At 55.0% G+C, this 23,956-nt stretch overlaps 1 protein-coding gene and 1 long non-coding RNA gene across 2 annotated transcripts in view; both read right to left on the reverse strand.

Annotated features, from left to right (window-relative positions):
* Nucleotides 1-4,708: 4,708 nt before the first annotated feature.
* On the reverse strand, nt 4,709-7,382 carry LOC149995114 (uncharacterized). The gene is made up of 3 exons (XR_016507736.1): nt 7,078-7,382; nt 6,248-6,374; nt 4,709-5,526 (listed from the first exon to the last, which is right to left on the reverse strand). It is a non-coding gene; the product is annotated as an uncharacterized LOC149995114 (long non-coding RNA).
* Nucleotides 7,383-8,108: 726 nt separating this feature from the next.
* Nucleotides 8,109-23,956, reverse strand: part of LOC149995115 (myosin-14-like) — a 63,219-nt gene continuing 47,371 nt past the window's right edge. Inside the window, exons 19-20 of the mRNA XM_090259124.1 lie at nt 12,021-12,129; nt 8,109-8,164 (exon numbers count right to left, since the gene is read on the reverse strand). Of these exons, the coding sequence (XP_090115250.1) occupies nt 8,109-8,164; nt 12,021-12,129 (165 nt within the window). The remainder of the gene's footprint in view (nt 8,165-12,020; nt 12,130-23,956) is intronic.

Consider the following 23,956-nt stretch of genomic DNA (forward strand, 5'->3'; position numbering starts at 1 on the left):
CTAAGGGTGGAAGAGGAATTCTATTCACCAATAGGTAAGTCAGTAGTTTTGCTTGTTATCTGATGACAGTATGGATACAGGAAAGTGTCCCATTTCTAGCTGTGGAGCAAACTCGATAGCTCAACTCTTCCTCTGCAACAAAACACAGAAATGCTGAAGAAGATGTAAGAAACAATCTATTACATGAAGAGGAGAACTTACAAGAAAGTAAGGGGACATCCTGAGGGCCAAAATGGAAGGAAACTGAAAAGTAAACACATAAGCTGTGAGCTGACTTTCTGGCTCTCCTACCTGGCCTGGCACAATTTGCCCATCTCATCACCAACCTGTGGGTTTCAGCTTGAACAAGCTATAAGGGAACACATGTAACCTAGGCCTTGCAAAAGGCAGCAGGTAGGAATTAAATGCCCCTCCCCCGAAGCCCTCCATAAACAGGAGGCAAATCGCGGATGACCCCTCAGTGAAAGGGAAGTCAAGAGAACACTCTGCCACTAGGACAGGCAGGTGAAGAGGAAAAGTGTCTGTCCTGGCCTGGGGGGGCCTTCACATTCCTCGAGGTCTGGAAACTCTGAAGCTGAGAAATTAAAATAATAGCGGTCCTTTGTCGGTAACAGCCCTGGGAATAGGACGTAAAGAGACACGAAACTTATCCAGAAGGCACTATTCTTCACACGTCACTCAAGAGTAGTACAGAGAAAGCCCTGCTGAAAATGAGCTCCTCTTTCAAAACTACAAAATACCTGCGTAAACAGTCTACCAGATATGAGAACCAACACATACAGACAACAGGAAATTGTTTTAATAGAACCATTAGGGACACTATAAAATGAGCATGTATAAAGTGACCACTGACGTAAAAGGAACTGAAAAGTTAAGAAAACCAACTAGGCACCCTGAAACAACAGGCAGATCTGAAGAATGATACGCAGCTAGAAATTAACAGCAACCCAATGAATAATTTTAGGAGGTTATATGAACAGCTGACAAGCTAATTCATGAACTAGAAAACAGAGAAAAAGGCATCACCCAAAGAGAAGTAATAGGAAACACAGAGAGCTTCAAAGATAAAGAGAAAAGAATGAGTAGGTCCAAGATACATTTTTTAAAACTAGTAACCATACTATATCTGTGTCTCTGAAATGTGTTCTCCACAATATAACAACTCTTTATCCAGTAACCTTGCATGATTTTGCTATTGAAAATCCAAAAATACTTCTTAAACACTAACTTGTTTTCAACATTGCTTATTTTTAAGGTAGTTTGACCATGCTATATAGAGGTGGTTACTATTTTGAAGGGGCTTTCTTCCTTTTACATACGAATATTGAATATCTTTCATTCACACGTAAAATCGGGGAAGCAGGTTGTAAGGAAAGGCCACCTCAAAACCAGCAGGACATTTGCTGTACTCATCCTGGAGGAAAAGCTGCCAGTGACGCTCTTGCTTTCCTGCCGCCTCTGTTTCAGCTGAAGCGTCAAGTTAGAGATTCTACTGAAAATGATACAGCGTGTACTTGAGAAGAAAAACAAATAGCTGTTTAGCCAAGAAACGGAGCATGAATGACAATTATGTCTGAAGGGCGCAAGAAGAGATGTTCCTTGCGACCCTCAAAGCATGTCTAAGTGACCCAAGTGAGAAGTTCACATTTTTTTAAAAAAACACAGTAGCTAGTTTGCTTAGTTAAGGAGTAATACTATATATTCAACGTTATGTGCGTGGGTTCGAGATAAGGCCAGTGTATAATTTCCAAAGCTTGAATTCAAGAGTGATTCATATGCTGAATATCACACGCAAGTTTTCCACCCTGGGAAAGGTCGGCGGAGGTCTTGGGGGTCCATGGCCTCTTGTAGGAGTAAACTGGCTCGTCCACCCACACTGAGCACAGCTCCTTCCTCCACTCCTTTGAGCTTCTCTTGTATTCTCATCAAGAGATCCTCAGGAACTTTGTTGAAACTCTGGCCAATTTCACTAATGACAAGAACACAAAGGCATTAATGAGGCAGATCACTTCAAAGGGCCTCGGGAATAGGAAAATCTGAACAACTGACCGCTCTTCCTAAAACACTGCTCACCGGAGACTGTTTGCGTTCCTGGTCGTCCGCATGCAGAGTGAAGTGGAGCTCAGTTTCATCCCCAGCCCCTGCTGTGAATACAAAGCTTTCGAAGGGTTCATGGTCCAGTCACACAGAGGAGCATACGGGAGGACCTAGAAAGGAGAACATACGTGTTAGAAGAACAAAATGCACCTTGATGGCGTATTTAGCAACAGCAGGAACAGTGTTATAAAACTAGCAGAGGCCAGGCACGTGGTAGGTGACTGGGGGAGGGACACACTCACTGCGCGCACAGGCTTCTTGTTTCTTTGTGGGGGGACCTACAGTGTACGGGGCTCCGGGCTTCTCACCCCATTCTGAATGAATTCCTTCCCGGGCCACTGTTCGGGGCAGTGACATCCCTCCACTCGTGTTTCCTCATGTGGTGAAACTGATCTATTAAAAGGAGATAAGCGCCAGTCACTTTCTTTCTCCTCTCTCCCTGTGCTGGGTGAGGGCGTTTACATTGCAGGCCCAATTCTCACGCACGACGCTAGGCCAGGCTACGAGTGTGACAGCACTGGCAACCCTGCTGACCTCACTCCTGAGTCTTGTTCTCCAAGAGCTTTAATAGCAGCAACCTGACATTTTGATCTCTATCCTATTCCCATTCCCAAGGCTCTTCTGTGGGGTTTTTTTTTCCCCTCTCTTTTTTTCCCCCTCAATTAGTTCCAACTTTGAGTGAAGAGAAAAAGGTCTAACTTATTGAAAGCTCCTCAAAACACAAGATCTAGTGCTGTGGTTGGCATCTTAAGTTATACATGGAGAAACATTTTAATACCAAAATAACTGGTATGGCCAGAGCAAGTGGCTTGACATCACAAATTTTAGTAAGGGAGGTCGTGAGGGATGGATGACCTTGACAATTCAGAACAGCTAACTGCCTCTGCTGTTTATAAGCACCAACATTTTTTAAAACGTATCTTAGCAAGTGCTTACCACACAGGTCTTAATAAAAACTGAAGACTCAATTCTAGGTATGAGGGACGTTGCAGGATACTCCAGCATTATAAAGTTAAGAACGCTTTTTTTACTGATGGCTTTACTGCGTTTCCCAGCAGGTCTTCGGGCTGAGACTGGACAATGTATTTAGCATTACATGTTTAATGCGCTGAATCAGCAGTACCAAATCTGGTGTCTGTTTATGCGGTTCTGAGCGTCCTCCAGGCCCATTAAAAAGTGTGGCGGGACCGACTGTGAATATAAGTGGTTTGTCCACAAGTTCAGGGCCCCTATGTGATTTCAAGTTCAGCAGTGACATGGCTTTAGATTTCAGAGATCCAAACCAGTTTCACCGCCAAAGGAAGGACTCTTTTACTAATCAACTAATGAAAAGGAATGAAGGCCTCAATTATAAAGAGACTCTATGGTCTTCTTGGGTTGGAGTAGAGAAACAACGCAAAGTATTTCCAACCCAAGGATGTGTGTTAGGAATCACATATGCAAACTCTAAAATCAAGAAGGAAGTGATTTAAAAAACATACCGCAGTCTTACCTGTTAGAACAGAAGCGGCTGAGAGAAGACAACGCGGGAAGAGAGGCCGACTAAGCTGGGGCGGGGTGTCTCAGTCCCGGCGCTGTGCGCCTTTTGGGGCTGGACTGTAGGGCGCGGTGAAAGCTGAAGTTCCAAAAGGAAGGCCGGCTCGCTTGGCCGGGATCAGGGATTTGCAAGGTCTTGTCTGGCCGAATACGAGGGCTGGAGCCGCGCCGGCTGGCAGCAGCAGGAGCAGGGGACATCCCGACTACTAGGTTAGAGCAGGAGCTACTTGCCACTAGATGATGGTCAATCTAGTACGGTATGTAAATGTCGGATCCTTACGTCGCCCAGCACCTGAAAGTAATGTAAGATGCTATGTCAACTATACATTAATTAAAATATCTGCAAATATAATGATACAATAGTACAACATATTTCTTTCAGTCACTCATGATGGTAATTATTAGTTTACTTTGACTAGACTCTGCCCCATTAAAAGCTGAGTATAGAGACCTGTGGTGGGAAAGCTACAGGGAACTGCACATTTCTTGTAGCAGACATTCGAGGTGGACCGTAAGCTCCTTTGGGAAGGCATATGAGCCCGACTGTGAGCGCCCGATAGGAGTTTCAGCAGTAAAAAAGAAGAGTTAGCTAGAACAGAGGTATTAAAGGCAAAGGTGGGAGGCTTCCGGAAGAAGTTGGGAAAGACAGTCCATAGGATATACTGGAAGAGGTCCCAAGTTATCTGAAAGAAGGGGAAATGATAATGATTTTCACCCAGGGTCTGGCCCTTAGTACTGGCAAAGCACTGAGATGTAATTCTAGCAATGAATTCTATAACCTATAGAAATCGACTATCCAAATAATCGTGGCGTCAAAAATCATCGTCTTTACCTTACGTTCCATCACTTACCTTCCGAAGATGCCTTCAACACCAGTAATGCCCATCCCATCCACGATATCTCTGGCGAGTCTAAAAGGACTGTTCCGGGAGCAAGAAGGAGTTTACCTGGTTCAAAAGCAACTTCTAAGTGAAAATTACAGTGAGGTTCGGAGGCTCCACAGCTAACTGACTTTCTTCCCAACTGGCACATAAACTTTGCAGAGGCACCAAATGACTCGTCGCCCGATCCCCTCAGTACTACAGCGCACACTAGTTTATTCTCTTTCTGCTCTGCCTGACTTCCTCATCCCTACCACTGTTTAGAAGGTCCACCTCCAATAAAACACACATGAACTACTTCTGGACAGAATTAGAGAAATCTTGATTAAAAGGTGATTTCAAAAATGAAGTAGTTGCAGGTAGAATTTAAAATGCAGAGGACCGATATATAAAGTCATTTTATATTCATAATATCCTTCATCTCTTTCCAAGGTAATTCCATTTTACTCTCTTTCAGTAAACCATTTATGCGGATTATACTGTATAGTTTCTAATTTCCGAAAACTACACCTGCTTAGAAATCTTAAGTTCCACATTCTAATCAAACCTCTTCTCCCGCACACTTATTAAACAGTCTTCAGGCTCATCGAGAGTTTGAGTCTATTGGCCTCGCCTCCTTCTCTGCTCAGCTCAGAGCACAGACGGCACGGCTGACTGCTCTCACTGTACCTGAGAAAGCCATGCCCCACCGCACCTCTCATTTCAAACTCAAACTTAGACTACTTATGTCTTTTGTATTTAAAATACAGAGGTTTCAGTGACAACCAAAAACGGAGGACTAGCACTGAACTACAGCCCCATTCAGCAGATGCCACACCCCCGACCTGCCGCTGCTCCGTGGCTCAGGCCCTGGCTTAGAAACGAAGACCCCGGGGCTCAGGACCCGACGCAGCTCAGGGTCAGAGCAGGCGATGGTCAGCACGGCTCACGGCGCGTCTGCAGGTGACCTGCCCCTGCTCGGTGGCCGCATTCCATCTGAGGGCCGGGCTGAGCACCGTAAGGTAATTACATGCTTAAAAAAAAAAATTACATTAGATGATGACATAATATACTCCTGCCACATTACTATTTAAAAGGAAATAAAGGGCTTGATGATACTTTTTGTTTGCTTAGAGGAACACAACGAGAAGTCTCATTCTTATCTCAAAGTAGTAAGGATTTAAAGGGGAAGCTCTGATTCTGAACAGAAAAAGCAATATCATTATTAAAGCATGGGGAGAAAGATACTGATAAGTGAGGGCATATAACCAAAAACGACAGCAGCTTATAGCCATCGTACAGACCCAGCAAGAAGAGGGATGGATTACGGGCAAGGCATTCTATGGAGGAAATGGAAGCCTTTTCACTTTTCACTCCAAGGGCACAGTGAGTAACTAACACCATTCTAAAACACTTTTGACCCTAAAAACTCTCAGCTACTCAGTTAAAGGACTTGCTTCTCTACAATTCTCTGCAACAGACGATTACCCAGAGAAATCAAATAATGAAGTCAGTGCAGTCATTTATTATCAGTCGCACCAAAGGATATCAAGTGGAAAAGTGGACGGGGTTGAAGCTATTAGATAAAAATTAAGTTTTCCATCATGTGTGAATTGTGATCATCAGGACCTTCATATCTGTAATTACTGTACTGCTAGTGATCTTAGAGAGATTAACATATGGATTCCAAAATTAACATATCCCCACAGAAAGTAACATAGCCAGAAGTGAACACTCATTCTTTAGATACATACCACTCTGAGTCTTCCACTGAGTGGCATCAAAGTTTGCTAAGATCATAGAAGCATCACAAAGGGCCTTAATACTTCTGAACAGCTGAGGCCTCCTACTCCGGATGGTACGTATTATTTTGTTTGCAGTCTAGATGCGAACCAAATAATAAAAATCAAAAGAGAAAGCAATGCATGAAAACAAACTAAACTTCAAATTTTCAGTTATAATAAAAAAAGAAATAAAAAAAGTGTATGTACACATGTAGACAACAAAGCACTATAATCCCTCGGATCCAAACAAAACAGTCCCCTTAGGAATGAAGTATATAAAGATGTAATAATTTGGAAATGGCTGTATTTTAAGTCTATTTTTTATTTGTTCAGTGCTTTGAGGAAAAACAATGTGAAATATCATTGGTATCTCCTTTGCATTTATTGAGACTGAATGTAATGTATTCCAATGGGGAGAAATTTATTTTTTCATTTACAAAAGAAATTCACTGTAAAAATTCCAGAAAAGCACAAAGCAGAAGAAGGCCCGGGGGGGGCGGGAAGCCACCTGTGATCACATCTTTTTAACTGTTTTTCGAATCCCCCGATCTAGCATTTTGGGTACTTGCCAACGGCAATGGCAAAGAAATAGGAAAAGACTGACCAGAATTCTTTCCTCAGAAAACGGCATCATTAAAGCTATCTAAGAAAAACTATGTGTACATGAACCTATGTGAACTAGGAGCACTGAGCCAAGAGCTAGGAGTATAAAGAAGTATACGTGACCCATGACACGGACAGATTTGTGTCAAAGTTTTGAAAGCACAGGGCAGAATATTGGGTTGAAATAGCCAACTTGCCTTCATCAGGCCATTGACTTCAGAAACACCAGAACTTTCAAGCCAGAGGGAACAAGGATGAAATGTCCCCATAGCATGCCCGTCTTCACTTCACAGGCATTGATGTCAGTTTCAAGTGCTTTACATGAGAACCGACACGACCTTCTTGCAGTGCACAAAGAGCACACCCATCCAGCTCCAGCTCTCGTGGAACATTGGCTGCGTATTTTGCATTGAATAATTACAGAAAAACAGAAAAGCCATCAGATGGTATAGCAGTAAAAAATCATACTTGATATATACAACATAAATTAAAAAGGCAGAAAAAGGCGACATTCTAAAGATTATAAAAAAAAGGAACTTACTTTTTTTGGATGTTATTTGTTGTGTTTATTGTTTTACTTTTTGTCTTGAAATGAGTTTGCGCAGCCCTGACGAACCAGTGCGGCGAGTCGGCTGGGCATCGTCCCGCAAAGTGAAAGGTCATCCGTTCGATTCGCGGTCAGGTTCAGTCCCCAGGCGGGCTGCATTCCAGATGTTCCCCATGATCCCCAGCCTGGCCCACCTGCACCCAGCCCTCGCTCTCCCTCCCCTGGCCTACCCCACACTATTTCCTGTGATGAACTGGGCCCATCGCTGCTTCCTCCATCATCACTTACAGCCGGTGCCACCACCTTCGGGAAAATGCAGTCATGTATGTCATATTTACAGATTCTAGAGGCATCTAATCACTCAGGTCAAAGGATGTCTCACTCATTATCGGGACTATACAAGACTCCTAGGGCAATGAAGCAGGTTCCACTCGGTGGCATAAAAGTTTGCTAAGATCATAGAAGCATCACAAAGTACCTCAATCCTTCTGACCGGCTGAGGTCTTCTGCTCCCGTCGGTGTGTATTACTTTGCTTGCAGTTTCTCCGTCTCCGGCTGGGGCACGGGCAGGCGCATGCGAACGTGGCTTCTGTCCAAGACTCCGCCGCTGATCCGACAGGCGGGGCCACCGACCCTGCACCGGCCGCCCCGGGCTCTCCGACGGCTCTCCGACGGCCTCTCCTACCTCTGCTGGCGGTAGCGGGATCGGGTCCGGCAGGAGCGGTGCGTGGCAGCGGCTGGAGTGGTAGCGGCGGCGGCGGTCCCAGTGGCAGAGGAGGTAGGAGAGGACGTCGGAGAGCCGGGGGCGGCAGGTGCAGGGTCGGTGGCCACGCCTGTCGGATCAGCGGCGGAGTCTTGGACAGAAGTGGGGACGGCGGCGGAGGTGCTATCGGCGGGAAGGCCCGGAGCGGCGGCGGCGGGAGGGGCGGTGGCCGATAGCACTTCCACCGACGCCACGGGTCCTGCTGCCGTCCCAGCCCCGGAAGCCGCCCCAGCTCCCCCCGCCGCCGCCGGCCCCCCGCCCCCCCCCCGCCGCCCCCGCCCGCCCCCCCCCCCCCCGCCGCCGCCGCCGCCCCCCCCCCCCCGCCGCCGCCGCCGCCCCCCCGCCCCTCCCCCCCCCCGCCCCTCCCCCCCCCCCGCCGCCGCCGGGCCCCCGCCGCCGCCGCCGCCGCCGCCGCCGCCGGACCCCGCTCCCCCCCCCCCGCCGCCGCCGCCGCCGGCCCCCCGCCGCCCCCCCGCCGCCGCCGCCGCCGCCGGCCCCCCCTCCCCCGTCCCGCCGCCGTCGCCGGGTCCCAACGCCGCGCCCCGATTCCGACCGCCGCCGCCTCCGGGTCCCGCAGCCGCCCCCCAGGTCCCAACGCCGCCGCCGCCGGGTCCCGCAGCCGCCCCCCAGGACCCACTGCCACTGCCGCCGGGTCCAAACGTCGCCCACGGGTCCAATCGCCGCCCCCCGGGTCTCATCGCCGCCGCCTCCGGGTCCCGCCGGGTCTCATCGCCGCCGCCGCCGGGTCCAAACTCCGCCGCCCGGGTCCCACCGCCGCCACCGCCGGGCCCCGCCGGGTCTCATCGCCGCCGCCGCCGCCTCCCGTTCGCGCCGGGTCTCATGGACGCCGCCGCCGCCCCCCAGGTCCCACCGCCAACGCCGCCGGGTCCAACCGCCGCCCACGTGTCCCAACGCCGCCGCACCGGGTCTCATCGCCGCCGCATCCCGGGTCCCATCGCCGCCGCCCCCGGGTCTCATCGCCGCCCCCCGGATCCCACCGCCGCCGCCTCCGGGACACACCGCCGTCGCACCGGGTCCCACCGCCGCCGCACCGGGTCCCACCGCCGCCGCCGCCGGGTCCAACCGCCGCCCCCGACGGGTCCCACAGCCGCTGCCGCCGCCGGGTCCCGCCGTGTCACATCGCCGCCGCCGCCGCCTCCAGCCGGGTCTCATCGCCGCCACCGCCGGGTCCCGCCGGGTCTCATTGCCGCCGACGCCGCCTCCGGGTCCCGACGGGTCTCACCGCCGCCGTGTCACGCCGGGTCTCATCGTCGCCGCCGCCGGGTGCCACCGCCGCCGTGTCCGCCGGGTCTCATCGCCGCCGCCGACGTGTCCCACCGCAGCCCCCGCCGGGTACAAAGGCCGCCGCCCGGGTCTCATCGCCGCCGCCGCCGGGTCCCACTGCCGCCCCACGGGTCCCACCGCCGCCCCACGGGTCTCACCGCCGCCACAGGGATCCCACCGCCGCCCACGCCGGGTCCCGCCGCCGCCCCCCAGGTCACACCGCCAACGCCGCCGGGTCCAACCGCCGCCCCCGTGTCCCAACGCCGCCGCCCCGGGTCTCATCTCCGCCGCCGCCCACGCCGGGTCCCGCCGTGTCACATCGCCGCCGCCGCCGACTCCAGCCGGGTCTCATCGCCGCCGACGCCGCCTCCGGGTCCCGACGGGTCTCACCGCCGCCGTGTCACGCCGGGTCTCATCGTCGCCGCCGCCAGGTCCCACCGCCACCGCCGGGTCCCGCCGCCGCCCCCCAGGTCCCACTGCCACCGCCGCCGGGTCCAAACGTCGCCCACGGGTCCCAACGCCGCCGCACCAGGTCTCATCGCCGCCTCCGCCGACGGGTCCAACCGCCGTCCCCCGGGTCCCACCGCCGCCGCCGCCCCCGGGTCCCGCCGGGTCTCATCGCCGCCGCCGCCGCCGGGTCCCACCGCCGCCGCCGCCGCCGGGTCCAAACGCCGCATCCCGGGTCCCATCGCCGCCGCCCCCGGGTCTCATCGCCGCCCCCCGGATCCCACCGCCGCCGCCTCCGGGACACACCGCCGCCGCACCGGGTCCCGCCGCCACCGCACCGGGTCCAACCGCCGCCCCCGACGGGTCCCACAGCCGCCGCCGCCGCCGCCGCCGGGTCCCGCCGTGTCACATCGCCGCCGCCGCCGACTCCAGCCGGGTCTCATCGCCGCCGCCGCCGGGTCCCGCCGCATCTCATCGCAGCCGCCGCCGGGTCCCACTGCCGCCCCCACGGGTCCCACCGCCGCCCCACGGGTCTCACCACCGCCACCGGGATCCCACCGCCGCCCACGCCGGGTCCCGCCGTGTCTCACCGCCGCCGCTGCCGCCGTGTCCGCCGGGTCTCATTGCCGCCGACGCCGCCTCCGGGTCCCGACGGGTCTCACCGCCGCCGTGTCACGCCGGGTCTCATCGTCGCCGCCTCCGGGTCCCGACGGGTCTCACCGCCGCCGTGTCCGCCGGGTCTCCTCGTCGCCGCCGCCGGGTCCCACCGCCGGCCCCCAGGTCACACCGCCAACGCCGCCGCCCCGGGTCTCATCGCCGCCGCCGCCGGGTCCCACCGCCACCGCCGCCGGGTCCCGCCGCCGCCCCCCAGGTCCCACTGCCACCGCCGCCGGGTCCAAACGTCGCCCACGGGTCCCACCGCCGCCGCACCGGGTCTCATCGCCGCCGCCGCCGCCGACGGGTCCAACCGCCGTCCCCCGGGTCCCACCGACGCCGCCGCCGCCCCCGGGTCCCGCCGGGTCTCATCGCCGCCGCCGCCTCCGGGTCGCGACGAGTCTCATCGCCGCCGCCGCCGGGTCCCACCTCCGCCCCCGCCGGGTCCAAACGCCGCCGCCCGGGTCCCACCGCCGCCACCGCCGGGCCCCGCCGGGTCTCACCGCCGCCGCCGCCGCCTCCCGTTCGCGCCGGGTCTCATGGACGCCGCCGCCGGGTCCCACCGCCGCCCCCCAGGTCCCACCGCCAACGCCGCCGGGTCCAACCGCCGCCCCCGTGTCCCAACGCCGCCGCCGCCGGGTCTCATCGCCGCCGCCGCCTCCGGGTCCCGACCGATCCCACCGCCGCCGCCGCCGGGTCCCACCTCCGCCCCGGCCAGGTACAACCGCCGCCGCCGCCGCCGCCAGGTCCCAACGCCGCCCACCGGGTCCACAGCCGCCCCCCGGGACCCACCGCCACCGCCGCCGCCGCCGGGTCCAAACGCCGCATCCCGGGTCCCATCGCCGCCGCCCCCGGGTCTCATCGCCGCCCCCCGGATCCCACCGCCGCCGCCTCCGGGACACACCGCCGTAGCACCGGGTCCCGCCGCCGCCGCACCGGGTCCCACAGCCGCCCCCGACGGGTCCCACAGCCGCCGCCGCCGCCGGGTCCCGCCGTGTCACATCGCCGCCGCCGCCGACTCCAGCCGGGTCTCATCGCCGCCGCCGCCGGGTCCCGCCGCGTCTCATCGCCGCCGCCGCCGGGTCCCACTGCCGCCCCACGGGTCCCACCGCCGCCCCACGGGTCTCACCGCCGCCACCGGGATCCCACCGCCGCCGCCGCCGGGTCCCACCTCCGCCCCCGCCGGGTACAACCGCCGCCGCCGCCGCCACCGCCGGGTCCAACAGCCGACCCCCGGGTCGCCGCCGCCGCCACCGCCGGGTCCAACAGCCGCCCCCCGGGTCCCACCGCCGCCACCGGGATACCACCGCCGCCCCCGCGGGCCCAGCCGTGTCACAACGCCGCCGCCGCCGCCGGGTCCCGCCGGGTCTCATCGCCGCCGCCGCCGCACCGGGTCCCACCGCCGCCTCTCCCGCTCCCGCCGACCCTCCGACGGCCTCTCCTACCTCCGCCGCCACTGGAACCACCGCCGTCGCTGTCGCTGCCGCTCCCGCTCCGGCCGCTGTCACACACCGCCTCGCCACAGCCGCCGCCGCAGCTGTAAGTACTCTGCCTCTGCCGCCGGCGACACCAGCCCACCCAACCCGAAGGTCTCATCCCCGCGGCCCACCTTCCTTGCTCACACAAGTGACCTGCCCTTTGCCCCCACCCCTGGCTCCCATTGGCCGAGGGCTTTGCTCGCTGAAGCTCTGGGCTGCCATTGGCCGACAGGGCCGCCCATCCCGGCCTCGCGCTGCCCCGCTGGCTTTCTCCATCCCCGCGCCCGCCCACCCACCTGCCCGGCCCCGGGAGTGCGTGAGGCTCCGGTACCATTGCTGCGGGCGCCCGGCTGCAGGCGCCCGGCGACGGGGGCACTGGTGGCGGGCCCAGGAGGCCGCGTCCGTGGGCGGGGCGGAGGTCCCCGGGGGCGCGCGGTGCATCCGGGTACCGTGGTGCGAGGAAAGGCCTGGCTCGCAACCCGGGGGACTGCATTCCAGAGGCAAGGGTAGTTGTTCCTCTCCCTTTCTCCTTCCCTTCGTCTCTCTGTAAAAATAAATGAAAGTCTTTACAAACCAAGTGTGTGCATTTCAAAAGCTTTCCTAGGCAACCCAAGACAAAGTAGACTACCTGAGGCATTTAGTTCACTTTATTCCCTACTTACACTAAAATAAACAGACCAAAGGCAGGCCTGAATAAAAGACTTCATCCTATCAATTATGTTGCTTAACAGAGTTATATTAATTATGACTCTTTCATATTGAATTCCAACACCTATCCCTTTTCATCTCCCATACCAACAAATCAGAAAAGCAAAACACAACAAAGAGATAACACCCATAGAGTCTACAATGAGCTTAGGACTTTTAATACTTTAAAAGTCTTTAGAGACTTTTAAAGAACTTTAAAGACTTTTAATAAAGAACGCAGCAGTTCTGCAGCCTGTCAGGAACAATCTCCAAGAAGAGTATAAAATGGAAATCATTTCTACTAAACAGTAATTGTTTTTAAACAACTCTATTTTGTTAGAACTTTATAAATGGTCGAAGGTTCACAGCAATCAAGCAAACAATGAATTTTTAAAAAGGCTACTGGAAAACGGTAGGAAAGCTTCGTGGCGGTTTTCCTTGCCCTTGAGCCACTCCTTCCCCAGCTTGGCTGTGGGCATGGAAACTGCATCCCCCAGTTCCCAGGGCGGGACCCTGGTCCTTAGGTCTGGAGAAAGCAGAGCAAGACCTCTTTGCTAATGATCGTGTAGGCAGGTCTGTTCTAAAGCTGTCTGAGAGCTCCCTGAAGGCTGGAAAAGCTACGGGCATTGCTGGAAGCCATTAAGCTGGCCAACAACCCGTAGCTGCCGGGACCAAAAGATCCTGGTGGAGGCATAATACCACAGGTGGCAAAATGCCTATGGGTGGAAATTGGGGAGAGAGCTTTTATTGGGAAATTAGAGCACTCAAAATCACCCATATATTTGGGGAATTCAGAAAGCCACATGCATGCGTCGGGGAAGAGGCTTGCTCAAAAATTACCTTGGAAGAAATAAGCTTTCACTTTGGGCTGGTCCCTGGGCTCAGTGCAAACCCGGCTGAGTGCTGAGGGACAGCCCTAACAGCCAATCTTCAAAGACTGAAAAAAAGTTTACTCTCTCATTTTCTGGCTCCTGGTATTCAAGGAGATCTCTGTCCAAACACTACCCGAACATACGCTGAGGAGCAGTCTTCAGTGACCACGCATAGCAACAAATACATCCTCTGTAAAAAGAGTTCAGTAAACCCCTGAAAAATGGACTACTATAACCTTCGACCATCACAAAAAAATAAGTCAAACCCTGGACAAGGGGAAGATCTGACTTCCAAAGTTACAGCATAAGAGTAAGACACGCCATTTTCAAGAAGAAAATCACAAGGCATTAGCAAATTTAAAAAGTATGGCCCATTCAGGAATAAATATACTGACTGAAACAATTCCTGAGAAAGTTCAGGAAACAGACTAGTCAAAGACTTTAAACAACTCTTTGAAATACACTGGAAGAGCTTAGAGACCACAAAAAATTAAGACACAGCATACCTAAACTAATGGGATGAAGAAAAAGCACTTGTGAGAAATAATGTGCGCCAGTAAACACCTACACTAAGAAACAAAAAAAACAAAACAAAACAAAAAAACTTGAACTCTGGCTGCGGTGGCTCAGTTGGCTGGAGCATCATCCCATAACTGAAAGGTCATGAGTTTGATTCCTGGTCAAGGCACACACCTAGGTTGTGGGTCCATTTCTTGGTCAATGCACGTACAAAATGTCAACCAATGGATGCTTCTCCCTCTCTCTCCCTTCCTGTCTTTCTCTAAAAAGCAATAAAACAATCATCAAGGGAGGATAGAAAAAATCAGAAAGAAAGAACAAAAGACTTGAAGAACACTATTAAACACTGAAGAAGAAGTAACCTTGACATCTTTCAAATTCTTCCAAAACAGAAAAGAAGGGAACTCTTCCTAACTCATTCGATGAGATCACCAGTTCTTTTTCCTACCAAGGCCAGATAAAGACATGCCCCCCCCCCAAATTATAACGGCCAGGATACATTTTAATGAGCATAGATGAAAAACTTCTCAACAAGATACTAACAAACTGAATCTGAAGCATGTACAAAGGTTTATATACCGTGAGCAAGCAGGACTTATCCTAGGAATGCAAAGAAGGTCAGTATAAGAAAATCAATCCATACAATAGACACTAATGGAATGAAATTAATTACTGACCACCTCAATAGACACAGAAAAGGCATTTAACAAAATCTAATGCTCTTTCATGATTGAAAAAATAAAAGTGAGAAAACCATAAGTAGATTAAAAAACACAAACAAAACAAAACACTGACGAAACCATGAACAGACAGGAACTTCCTCAACATAATAAAGGTGACCTATGAAAACCCCACAGAAAACAACAAAATCAATATTGAAGGGCTGAAAGCTTTCCCACCAGGATCAGGAACAAAACAAAGGTTCCTGTTTTCACCACTGCTATTCATTACTACACTGAACTTCTAGCCAGAGCAAGTAGACAGGGAAGAGAAACAAAAGGCATCCAAATCGGAAAGGAAGAAGTAAAATTATGTCACTGATGGTATGATTCCATATATCTATATCTATATATCGATATATAATATATATATATATATAAAATCTTTCAAAGAATCTACCACAGATCTACCTGTGGCAACAGCAAATGAAATGAGCAAATTTGCAGGTCATAAGATCAACATACAAAAATCTGTGTGTTTCTATACACCAACAGTGACAATCCATGAAGAAAATTAAAGAGCAATTCCATTTCAATGGCATCTCAAAGAACTAAATACTGGAAATAAGCTTAACCAAGGAGATGAAAGTCTTGTACATTGAAAACTATAAAGAATGCAGGAAATCAATTTAAAATGTCCAAATAAATAGAACGGTATTCCGTGTTCATGGGTCAGAAGACAAATGATCGAGATAGCAATACTATGAGGACACATTCGATGCGATTTCAATCACAATGTCATCCCCCTTTTTACATAAATAGAAAAGCTGGTCATCCAATTCACATGGAATTGCAAGGAGCCCAAAATAGCCAAAGCAAAGTCAAAAAACAACAAAATTAAAGGGCTCCCACTTGTGATAAATATGTGCCCAGAATATGTGAAAAACCTTTCAATTAAAACAACAACAACAAGACAAAAACCGCCCATTTAAGTGAGAAAGACGCCTGAAGATTCTGCCCCAAAGAAAACCTGTGCATGCTAATAAGCATAGGAAAAGAAAATCCTCATTCATCACTAGGAAGCTACAAATCCATACCCCAAGGAGATACCAGTGGTTACCTATTAGAAGAGTTGGCATAAAAAACAAATGTTGACACTTGTCAGACCTTTCACGGCACGTGAATAAACAAACTGTGGTACAGCCATGCGACGAAATACAGGTCAACAAGAAAAGGTAACACACTGCTGATTTAAACAGGAATGAATCTTAAATGAATCATTCTGAGTTCTTCTAAAATATCAATTCTAAACAAGTAATTGGGGCCCTGCAGCCCTACCAGAAGCAGAGGCGGATTGAAGGGTGGGCGCAGCGGGCGCGCACCCTGGGCCCCGACTTCTGAAGGGCCCCGCAAAACCCCAACTGGACACTTTCCTCTAATGACACCAAGTTTGCTTTCATTACTACGCTGCATAAAATATGGGAAATGCGGGTTTTTCTTTTCCCTGGCTCTCTCCTTGTTTTTAAGGGGCCCAACCAATATCTACTTCCCCGTCGGGGGCCTCCACCCGCCTTAATCCGCCTCTGACCAGAAGTCAGGAACTGCAGTGCTGAAGAGGGGAGGAGGCCGTCAGGCTGAAGGCCACTCCGGGGAGCAGGGGTCCTGGCCCGGCTGCCAAACCCAAGGGGCACCTTTGGCATCAGCACCTGGGAGACTGTGCTCTACTTTTTTGTCCCTTCAAGTCATACAACATGACATAATGTAAGAGGAGAAAGTCGGCCATCACGGGGACGCAGATCCTTACCATTTGTGCTCCTCTTCTTTGGTTTCTCCCGCTGCCAGCTTCCTCCTTTCCCAGAAAGCCCACAAGGATTCCTCCTTCTTAACAGCCTGCACCGCGCCTTCATTTCCAACCTCCTGTTCTCTATGCAGCCTCTCTGACCCCAGCGAAGATCTGAGAATTATAACTCCCTCTCCTTCATCGTCTGGCCACTGAACGAAGCCTGTGCTGTGACGCTCTCTTGGGTTTCCTGGTTGTCTTTGTTGCGACAGCTCGCAGACAAAAGAGCCTGCGTTGGAGCTCAGAGTTGGGTTGACGGCCCCGTGGTTTTCTGGCAACGCGATGGTGGGGCCCTGACAGCAAGGCTTTTCCCACTAGAGCCAGAGAGGGGTCCCAGAGAGGAGAGCTAGGGAGCTGGGGTGGTGTCCATGGGGATCACCCCGCTGTCAGAGGCTGGCCCGGCAGCCAAGCCTGCAGATGTGCCCGCACCGACTGCCCCAGGGACTGGTAGGCTGGTGGTCTTCTGAGTTGTTGCCGTGTGCCCAGCAGAGGCAGGGCCCCTGGGGGTGGAGGCTGAGAGGGACACCACGGTAGAGGCCACCGTGCTGGTGGTGGTGGTGGTGCCCAGCCCTTGGCTGGAAGCATGGGAGCTCTGCTTGGGTGCAGGTCCGTGGGTGGGCACGACGGCGGGCGCAGCAGCGCCTCTGAGTGTAGGCTTTTTCCCAGCGCTGGCGCCAGGGGTCGTGACCAGGGTGCCCTGGCGAGTTCGCTTCCGCGTGTTCTGTGCGGAGCTTCCCCCAGGGCGCTGGGTGGCCATGCCAGACGGGCCTGGAGCCGATGACGAGGCGGCCAAGGCAGGCCTGGGGCCGGCGTGCGTTCCCGGGGGGGCCCGGGCGATGCTGCCCAGGGCTGGCTGGCCTACAGTGGAGACTGGGGCCTGGGCTGGGCCTGAGGCTGCCCGTTTTCTGCCTCGAGAGCTGGGTGGAGCCCCCGAGGGAAGTGCATAGGGAGCGGGGCTGGTGTCCATGGGGGTCACCCCGCTGTCAGAGGCTGGCCTGGGAGGTGGGCTGGTGTCCATGGGGGTCACCCCGCTGTCAGAGGCTGGCCTGGGAGGTGGGCTGGTGTCCATGGGGGTCACCCCGCTGTCAGAGGCTGGCCTGGGAGGTGGGCTGGTGTCCATGGGAGTCACCCCGCTGTCAGAGGCTGGCCTGGCAGCCAAGCCTGCAGATGTGCAGGCCGAGGGGCTGGCGCTCAGCACAGAGGTGACTGGAGCACCGGCGGACACAGGGGCACTGAGGGCAGGCACAGGCTGCGGGCAGGAAGGCACAGGCTCTGGAGCCCCGCAGCCCGAGAGGGCCCACGCCTCACCAAGCAGAGCCCTGAGGATCCGCCACCGCGCTTCTCGGTCTCTGTCCAAATCTTCTGGGGTCACCCTGTACCCGGGGTCGGGACCTGGTGGCAGGCTTAGAGGGGGCCCTCGCCTGCGCGGGAGCAGGCAGACCTTCCTTTTGCGGCGCCTGGAGGGTGCTGTGTCCCCTCTGGTGGCACCCTGGCCCTGCTCAGGCTGGCTCAGCCTCCGTGGCAGGGCGGCAGCTGAGGAGGGAGCCCCAGGGCGCTGCTGCCTCAGCGTCTTCCCGGCCCTCTGGGGCGGCCCGGCGTGGCAAGGGGCGGCACGCCTCCCCCTCTCCACCGGAGGGCAGCCTCGGGTGGAGCTATAGGAGCTGGTGATGGGGTTCCTCTTCCTGCAAAGGCAGGGGGAGCCCCTCACGGAGGCCTGGGCCTTACCGCGCCTTCCGTCTTCCCGGCCCTGCACCTGGAGGGTGCCCTGCAGGGGCCCAGGCCTGAGCACCGAGGCACGGAGGCCTCCCTGGGCCCCCGGGAGCCTGCAGGTAGGCGGGGCTCCCTCACAGCCCTCAGCCTCACTCTCTAGCACAGTGGGCTGCCCCCCCTCCTCACCTACCTCCTCCCCGTGCCCCCCACAGGCCCACTGGTAAAGGGACCTCAGGATCCCGAGCAAACGCCACAGGCTCTGGGGGATCCTCACACAGACACTCACGAAGGCTGCAACACCGCATGTGAGCAGGTGCTGGCGGGCTGGCCCTGCAGGAGGTGGAGGAGCAGGGACAACTGGGTGCCGCTGGCGGACCAAGGGAAACTGGCCACCTGGGGGAGCTCTGAGCTGGCCCCCTGGTCCCCAGGGCGGGGGGTGGGGGCAGAGTGCACTCAGGCAGTTGCCCATTGGGCGCGTCTGGGAGCTCTGGCCGGGAGCACAGAAACCGTCCTCAGCAGCCAGAGAGAGCTCGCCAAGAAGTATCTGTTGGTCTGTTGCCTGGATACACTTGGAACTCCCGGGGGGGGGGGCGCGGGGAGGGGGGGCCACGTGGAGGGCCGGCAGGAGGAAGGCGCGCGCTCCAGCTTGCCCAGATTCTGTGGGAAGGGCGCGCCCAGACGCCTCTTGAGGTCAGTTCGGGGCTTCCCCATCTCAGGCTGGGGGAGGGGCAGGCGCACGCGAACGGCTTCTGCCAATTACGCAGCCACTGCTCCTGCACCGGCCGCCCAGGCCCTCCTGTTACAGAAACAGGGGAGTCCAAAAACAAACCGCAGAGTTTGCGGCTGGGAGATAGGCAGCAGGAAGCAGCTTTCAGGATGCCCTTGCATGCCTGGAGCTAGTGGCTGGATACATTGTTGCAAAGATCCGCTTTACTTCCAAGACTCAGGGAGATGGGAGGGATCTTGGACTGTGGGCTGGTATGGAAGAAGCAGACCGAGCCTACTAGGGTTCTGTGAATGGTCAGGACGGTTTGCAACACCCACTGTGAGAGGACGCGGGGAGAGAGAGGAGGCAGGGAGGAAGAGAGAAGCAGCTGCAGACATATTTTGGGCTGGCTCTGGCTCTAGGAGGCTCACTCTAAGGCTGTCTCTGGCCCTCACGCCCTCACTCTCTGGCTCTTGTGGGCTCCCTCCATCTGGCTTGGAGAAGGGATCTCCAGGCGGCTTTAAGAAGACGCTCTTGCCAGACTGCTTTGAGAAGAAGAGGAGATCCATGCGATTTGCAGGAAGAAGGCAGTTTCCAAGGAGGCCGAGAATCCAGGCGGTCCTGCATTGAGAGCTGGAGGGCACCACAGCACAGAAAGGGCCTCCCCAGTCAGAACTGAGTGATTGGCAGCTGCTGGTAAAGCTGAACTGTGCCTGGGAAGTAGGGAAACGGTGTTTCTGACTTTCCTAAGACTGGCCAGGTCTGGGAGGGGGAGGCAGGGCTTTGTGTAAATAAACAATTCTTTTCCTTTTCACCAAACTCTGGTATTCAGAGTTGTAATTCTGGCGGCGGGCAATCGGACCCCTAACTAAACAGCCCGAGCGCAGGTAGGCGGCGGGCCCAGGAGGCCGCGTCCATGGGCCCGCGACGGCCTGGCGGCAGGGACCGCGCGCTCTGTTGGGGGCGCGGGGCACGGGGCGGAGGTGCCCGGGCGCGCGGTGCATCGGAGCACCGTGGTGCGAGGGAAGGCCCGGCCCTCATCCCGGCGCTTGCGGAGCCACCCTGCGTACGCGGCCCGGCTCTGAGGCGGCGGCCGGCCGGGGCACGCCGGGGAGCCCGCGCTGAGCCCGGCCTCCGTCTCCCGAGCCCGCCGTGGATGATGTCGCTGCCCCTCCCTCCGCGGGCCGTCGGGCCTCGCCGCCGCGCCGACCTTGTCGGCGGCCAAGGAGAACCCGTGCAGGAAAGTCCAGGTCAACATCTTCAACAAGAGCAAGTGTCAGAACTGCTTCAAGCCGCGCGAGTCGCATCTGCTCAACGACGAGGACCTGACGCAGGTGAGCGGGCGGGGGGTCCCAGGGCTGCCCCAGAGACGGAGAGCCAGGCCCCGCGCAGTGCAGCCGCCGTCCCGGGCGTCCCCTTCGGGCTGGAAGTTCCCGGGCGCGGGCCACCCCGCTGAGGGTCTGGAGGGCCGGCTGAGGCGGGCAGAGCGCCTCGCCCGGGGTGCCAGCGACCCCCCCGCCCCCCGGTCCTGACGCCCGTGAGACCATAGTCCTGCTGTGGACAAGCAAGCGGACGTTGCCCTGGTTGCCCTGTGCCCGAGGCGGGCGGAGGTGGGGGTGCATCTGAAGGAAATGGAAAAGGAGCAGAAAAAATGTGCGTGAGTCCTTGGGGGAGGGGGCGGGGGGAGGGCGAGAAGTGTATTGATAGACTCGGGACAAAGGGAAGATGCTCGAGTGTGCCGAGAAATAACATCCTTTCCCGTTCCCGTAGCCCTGCCCTGTGATTCGTGCTTCTTGGGTGACTCAGCAACGCCTGGTTTTTCTTAGTAGGAACAAGGCGCTTTAGGAGGTCTTGCTGCCTCACGGCCCCCCCACCCCCCGAGTCTGACTTAGGGCCGCACTTAGACTTGTCCCCCAGCGGGCCCGGGGTGTCCCTCGTGTCAGACCCAGCCTGCCCTTGCTCCGCGTCATCGCCCCTGTCGGGGATTGCAGAGCTGAGGGGTCCTGAGGTCTGGGGGGAGGGCCTTGCTCTTGAACTTCACCTGGGGCTCCTCTTCTGCGCTTGGGGCCCAGCTCTCCAGTCACTTTCGAGGACTGAGGAGCCTGTGGGTCCTGGGGAGAGTCGTTCCCTTCCTGCTCTATCCGCCAGGCGAGGGCTTTAGGGGAGGCCAGTAGCTCCCAAACGTGCATCAGAGTCGCAGCCTGAGGAATCCAGAGCCCTTGGCCGACACCTGGGGCGACGTGGGACATGGGGCGTTTGTGTTGGTGGCAGCTCCCCAAGAAGTGGGGCTGTCGACCCCACTGGCCTTCGGGAGCCAGTGTCCTGGAGTCTCTGGGCCCTGGGAGGGCTTTGGCACATGCTGATTTCTTGGGTTTCCTGATGCAGCCCCGTCTGTGTCCCCGTGGGGTGTGTCCTTGCCCTCTGCCCTGCCTGCATCCTCTTCAGAGATTTTTCTGCCACACCCCTGAATCAGCCCAGGGAGCTCCTTTCACATTCCGGGGAGTGTGGGGGCTGGTTTAGCCGCTGCTGTTCCAGAAGAACCCCTTCGAAGGAAGCCGCTGCTTTCAGGTGCACCCGCCTGGCTGTCTCGAGTGCTCCTTGAGTGCCCACAGGTCGCCAAGGTTTGCAGTTTCCCTCCTGGTGAGAGTCAGCGTTGGTTCATGAATTGCACCAAATGGGCCACGCAGCGTGAGGCGGTATGGAGGGGAGACTGGGTGCAAGGGACACGGGGATCCTCCGTGTTGTCTTTACAACTTTCCTGTAAATCTAAAACTGCTCTGCATGAAAGAGTTATTGAAAACACAGGAACAGGAAGGACCGCCACAGTCAAAGCCGATGAGAATGAGGTGGACAGACGGTCGTTGCCAACCACGTCTGCCTCAGGAGAGGGAGCAGAGGGACCCGGAGCCCAGGGGCAAACCCCCCTGTCCGCTTCATTTCCCAGACCCGATCTGCGCAAACACGTGGAAATGAAGACTTAACATTTGCCACTGAGACCTCAAAAATGTGCAAAACTACACAAGCGGTGTGCAGTATTTGGAAGAGGAAATAAAATGTCACCTGATACAAAAATAATTGCTTTTTTTTTTATTTGGAAAGTCATATGCTGATATCTATTAAATTGAAAAATACATACAGCCTTTGACAACGCGGGTTCACCCGAGAGCTCAGCCTTCAGGAGCGAGCAGCGGCAGAAACCCGGGAGGAGCGAGCAGGCGCCGGCTGGATCGATCGCGGTCCAGGCAGACGCTGTGACCGTATCGCGGTTCCGTCAAAGGACGGGAGCTTCGGACTCAGCGGATGTCTCTGGATTCCTGTCAGCGAGAAAAGCAAGTCCTAGAGGGAAAAATGGGGAGAGAGACTCATTAATGAGTTTCCTTCTGAGGTGATGAAAACTTCTAGAATTAGATAGTGATGGTGGTTGTACAACATTGTGAGTGAGCTAAAATCACTGCATTGTACATTTTAAATGGTTAAAATGATGAGTGCTATGTTATAGTATTTACCACAATAAAAAAGAACACCTACTAAATCCTATAGATCTGTGCATTTTCAGAGTGCTGCTCTAAGGACCCTCCTCACTCGAGGAGACCCTTGCTATGACGAGTGAGCTGTGGGAGGAGGAATGCGTCCCCCAGCCTGCCTGGGACCCAGGGCTCCGGTGCAAGGAAAGAAATCCCTCCCAGGGGGAAAGGAAGGAGCTGGGAAGAGCACTGTGGGGTTAAGGGTAAAGCGGAGAGGCCCCCTGGCTGGGGCTGGGAGGAACCCGTCAGGCAGGAATGTTTTAGACAGACGTGCCGAAGAGCGTGCTCTCTCCACCACGACCTCACAAACCCTCAGTAGAGCACCGAACTTGTTTACGAATGCTTAGCTGGTGCACATTTACTGTGTCAAGTTTTCCTCGGAGGCCAAGGAAGAGGATGGGGTTTAAGTGAAGGTCAAGAAGAAGCTAAAAACTGGGTGAGCCCATGGAGACCTGGAGGATGAGCTTCAATGGGGCACGCTTCTTTAGAAGTCATGTTCCCCTGAGCCTCAGTTAACGGGGAGGGGGCACACCTGTTACAGATGGACATGCTTGGGGTCTTGCCCATCTTTATGGTCCCCGTACTACTTAATACAATGTCAAGCACATAGTAGGTGTCCACTAAACATTTATGGAATAGAATTGTATTAATATGGATCCTTATCTAGAGATATAATTGATATGCAACATTATATAAGTTTAAGGTGTACATTGCTCTATTTCTATATTGTAATATGATTACCACTACAGCATTAGCTAACATTTCTATCTCATCACATAATTATCATTTCTTTCTTGTCATGAGAACATTTAACATTTAAGATCTAGTCTCCTAGCAACTTTGAAGTATATAATACAATATTATTGATTATCATCACTATGCTGTGCCTTAGGTGTCCGGAACCTATTCGTCTTCTACACACAAATCTGCGCCCTTTGACCAACATCTCCCCAATCTTCCCATCCCCCAGCCCCTGGGAACCACTGTTCTACTTTCTGTTGCAACAAGTTTGACGTTTTTAGATCCCACATATTAGTGACGCCACTCGGTATTTTTCTTTCTCTGTCTGGCTCATCTCACTTAGCGTAATGTCCTTGAGGGTTCATCCATGCTGTTGCAAATGTCAGTATTTTCTTCCTTCTTGTAGCTGAATAATATTCCATTGCATAGATATACACCATATATTCCTTATCAATTTATGCATTAAAGAACACTCAGGTTGCTTCCAAAGAATGCTGCAATGAACATGGGCTACAGATACCTCTTCAAGGTAGTGGTTTTATTTTCTTCAAATATGTCCCCAGAAATGAGTTGCTAATTCATATACCGTAGTCCCTCTCTATATTGTGGTTCACTGTATCGCGAGATTTTTTAAAATATTATTTT

The sequence above is a fragment of the Furipterus horrens genome, unplaced genomic scaffold, assembly GCF_987537825.1.
Source record: "Furipterus horrens unplaced genomic scaffold, mFurHor1.1.pri manual_scaffold_13, whole genome shotgun sequence".
In the NCBI taxonomy this organism is placed as follows: Eukaryota; Metazoa; Chordata; class Mammalia; order Chiroptera; family Furipteridae; genus Furipterus; species Furipterus horrens.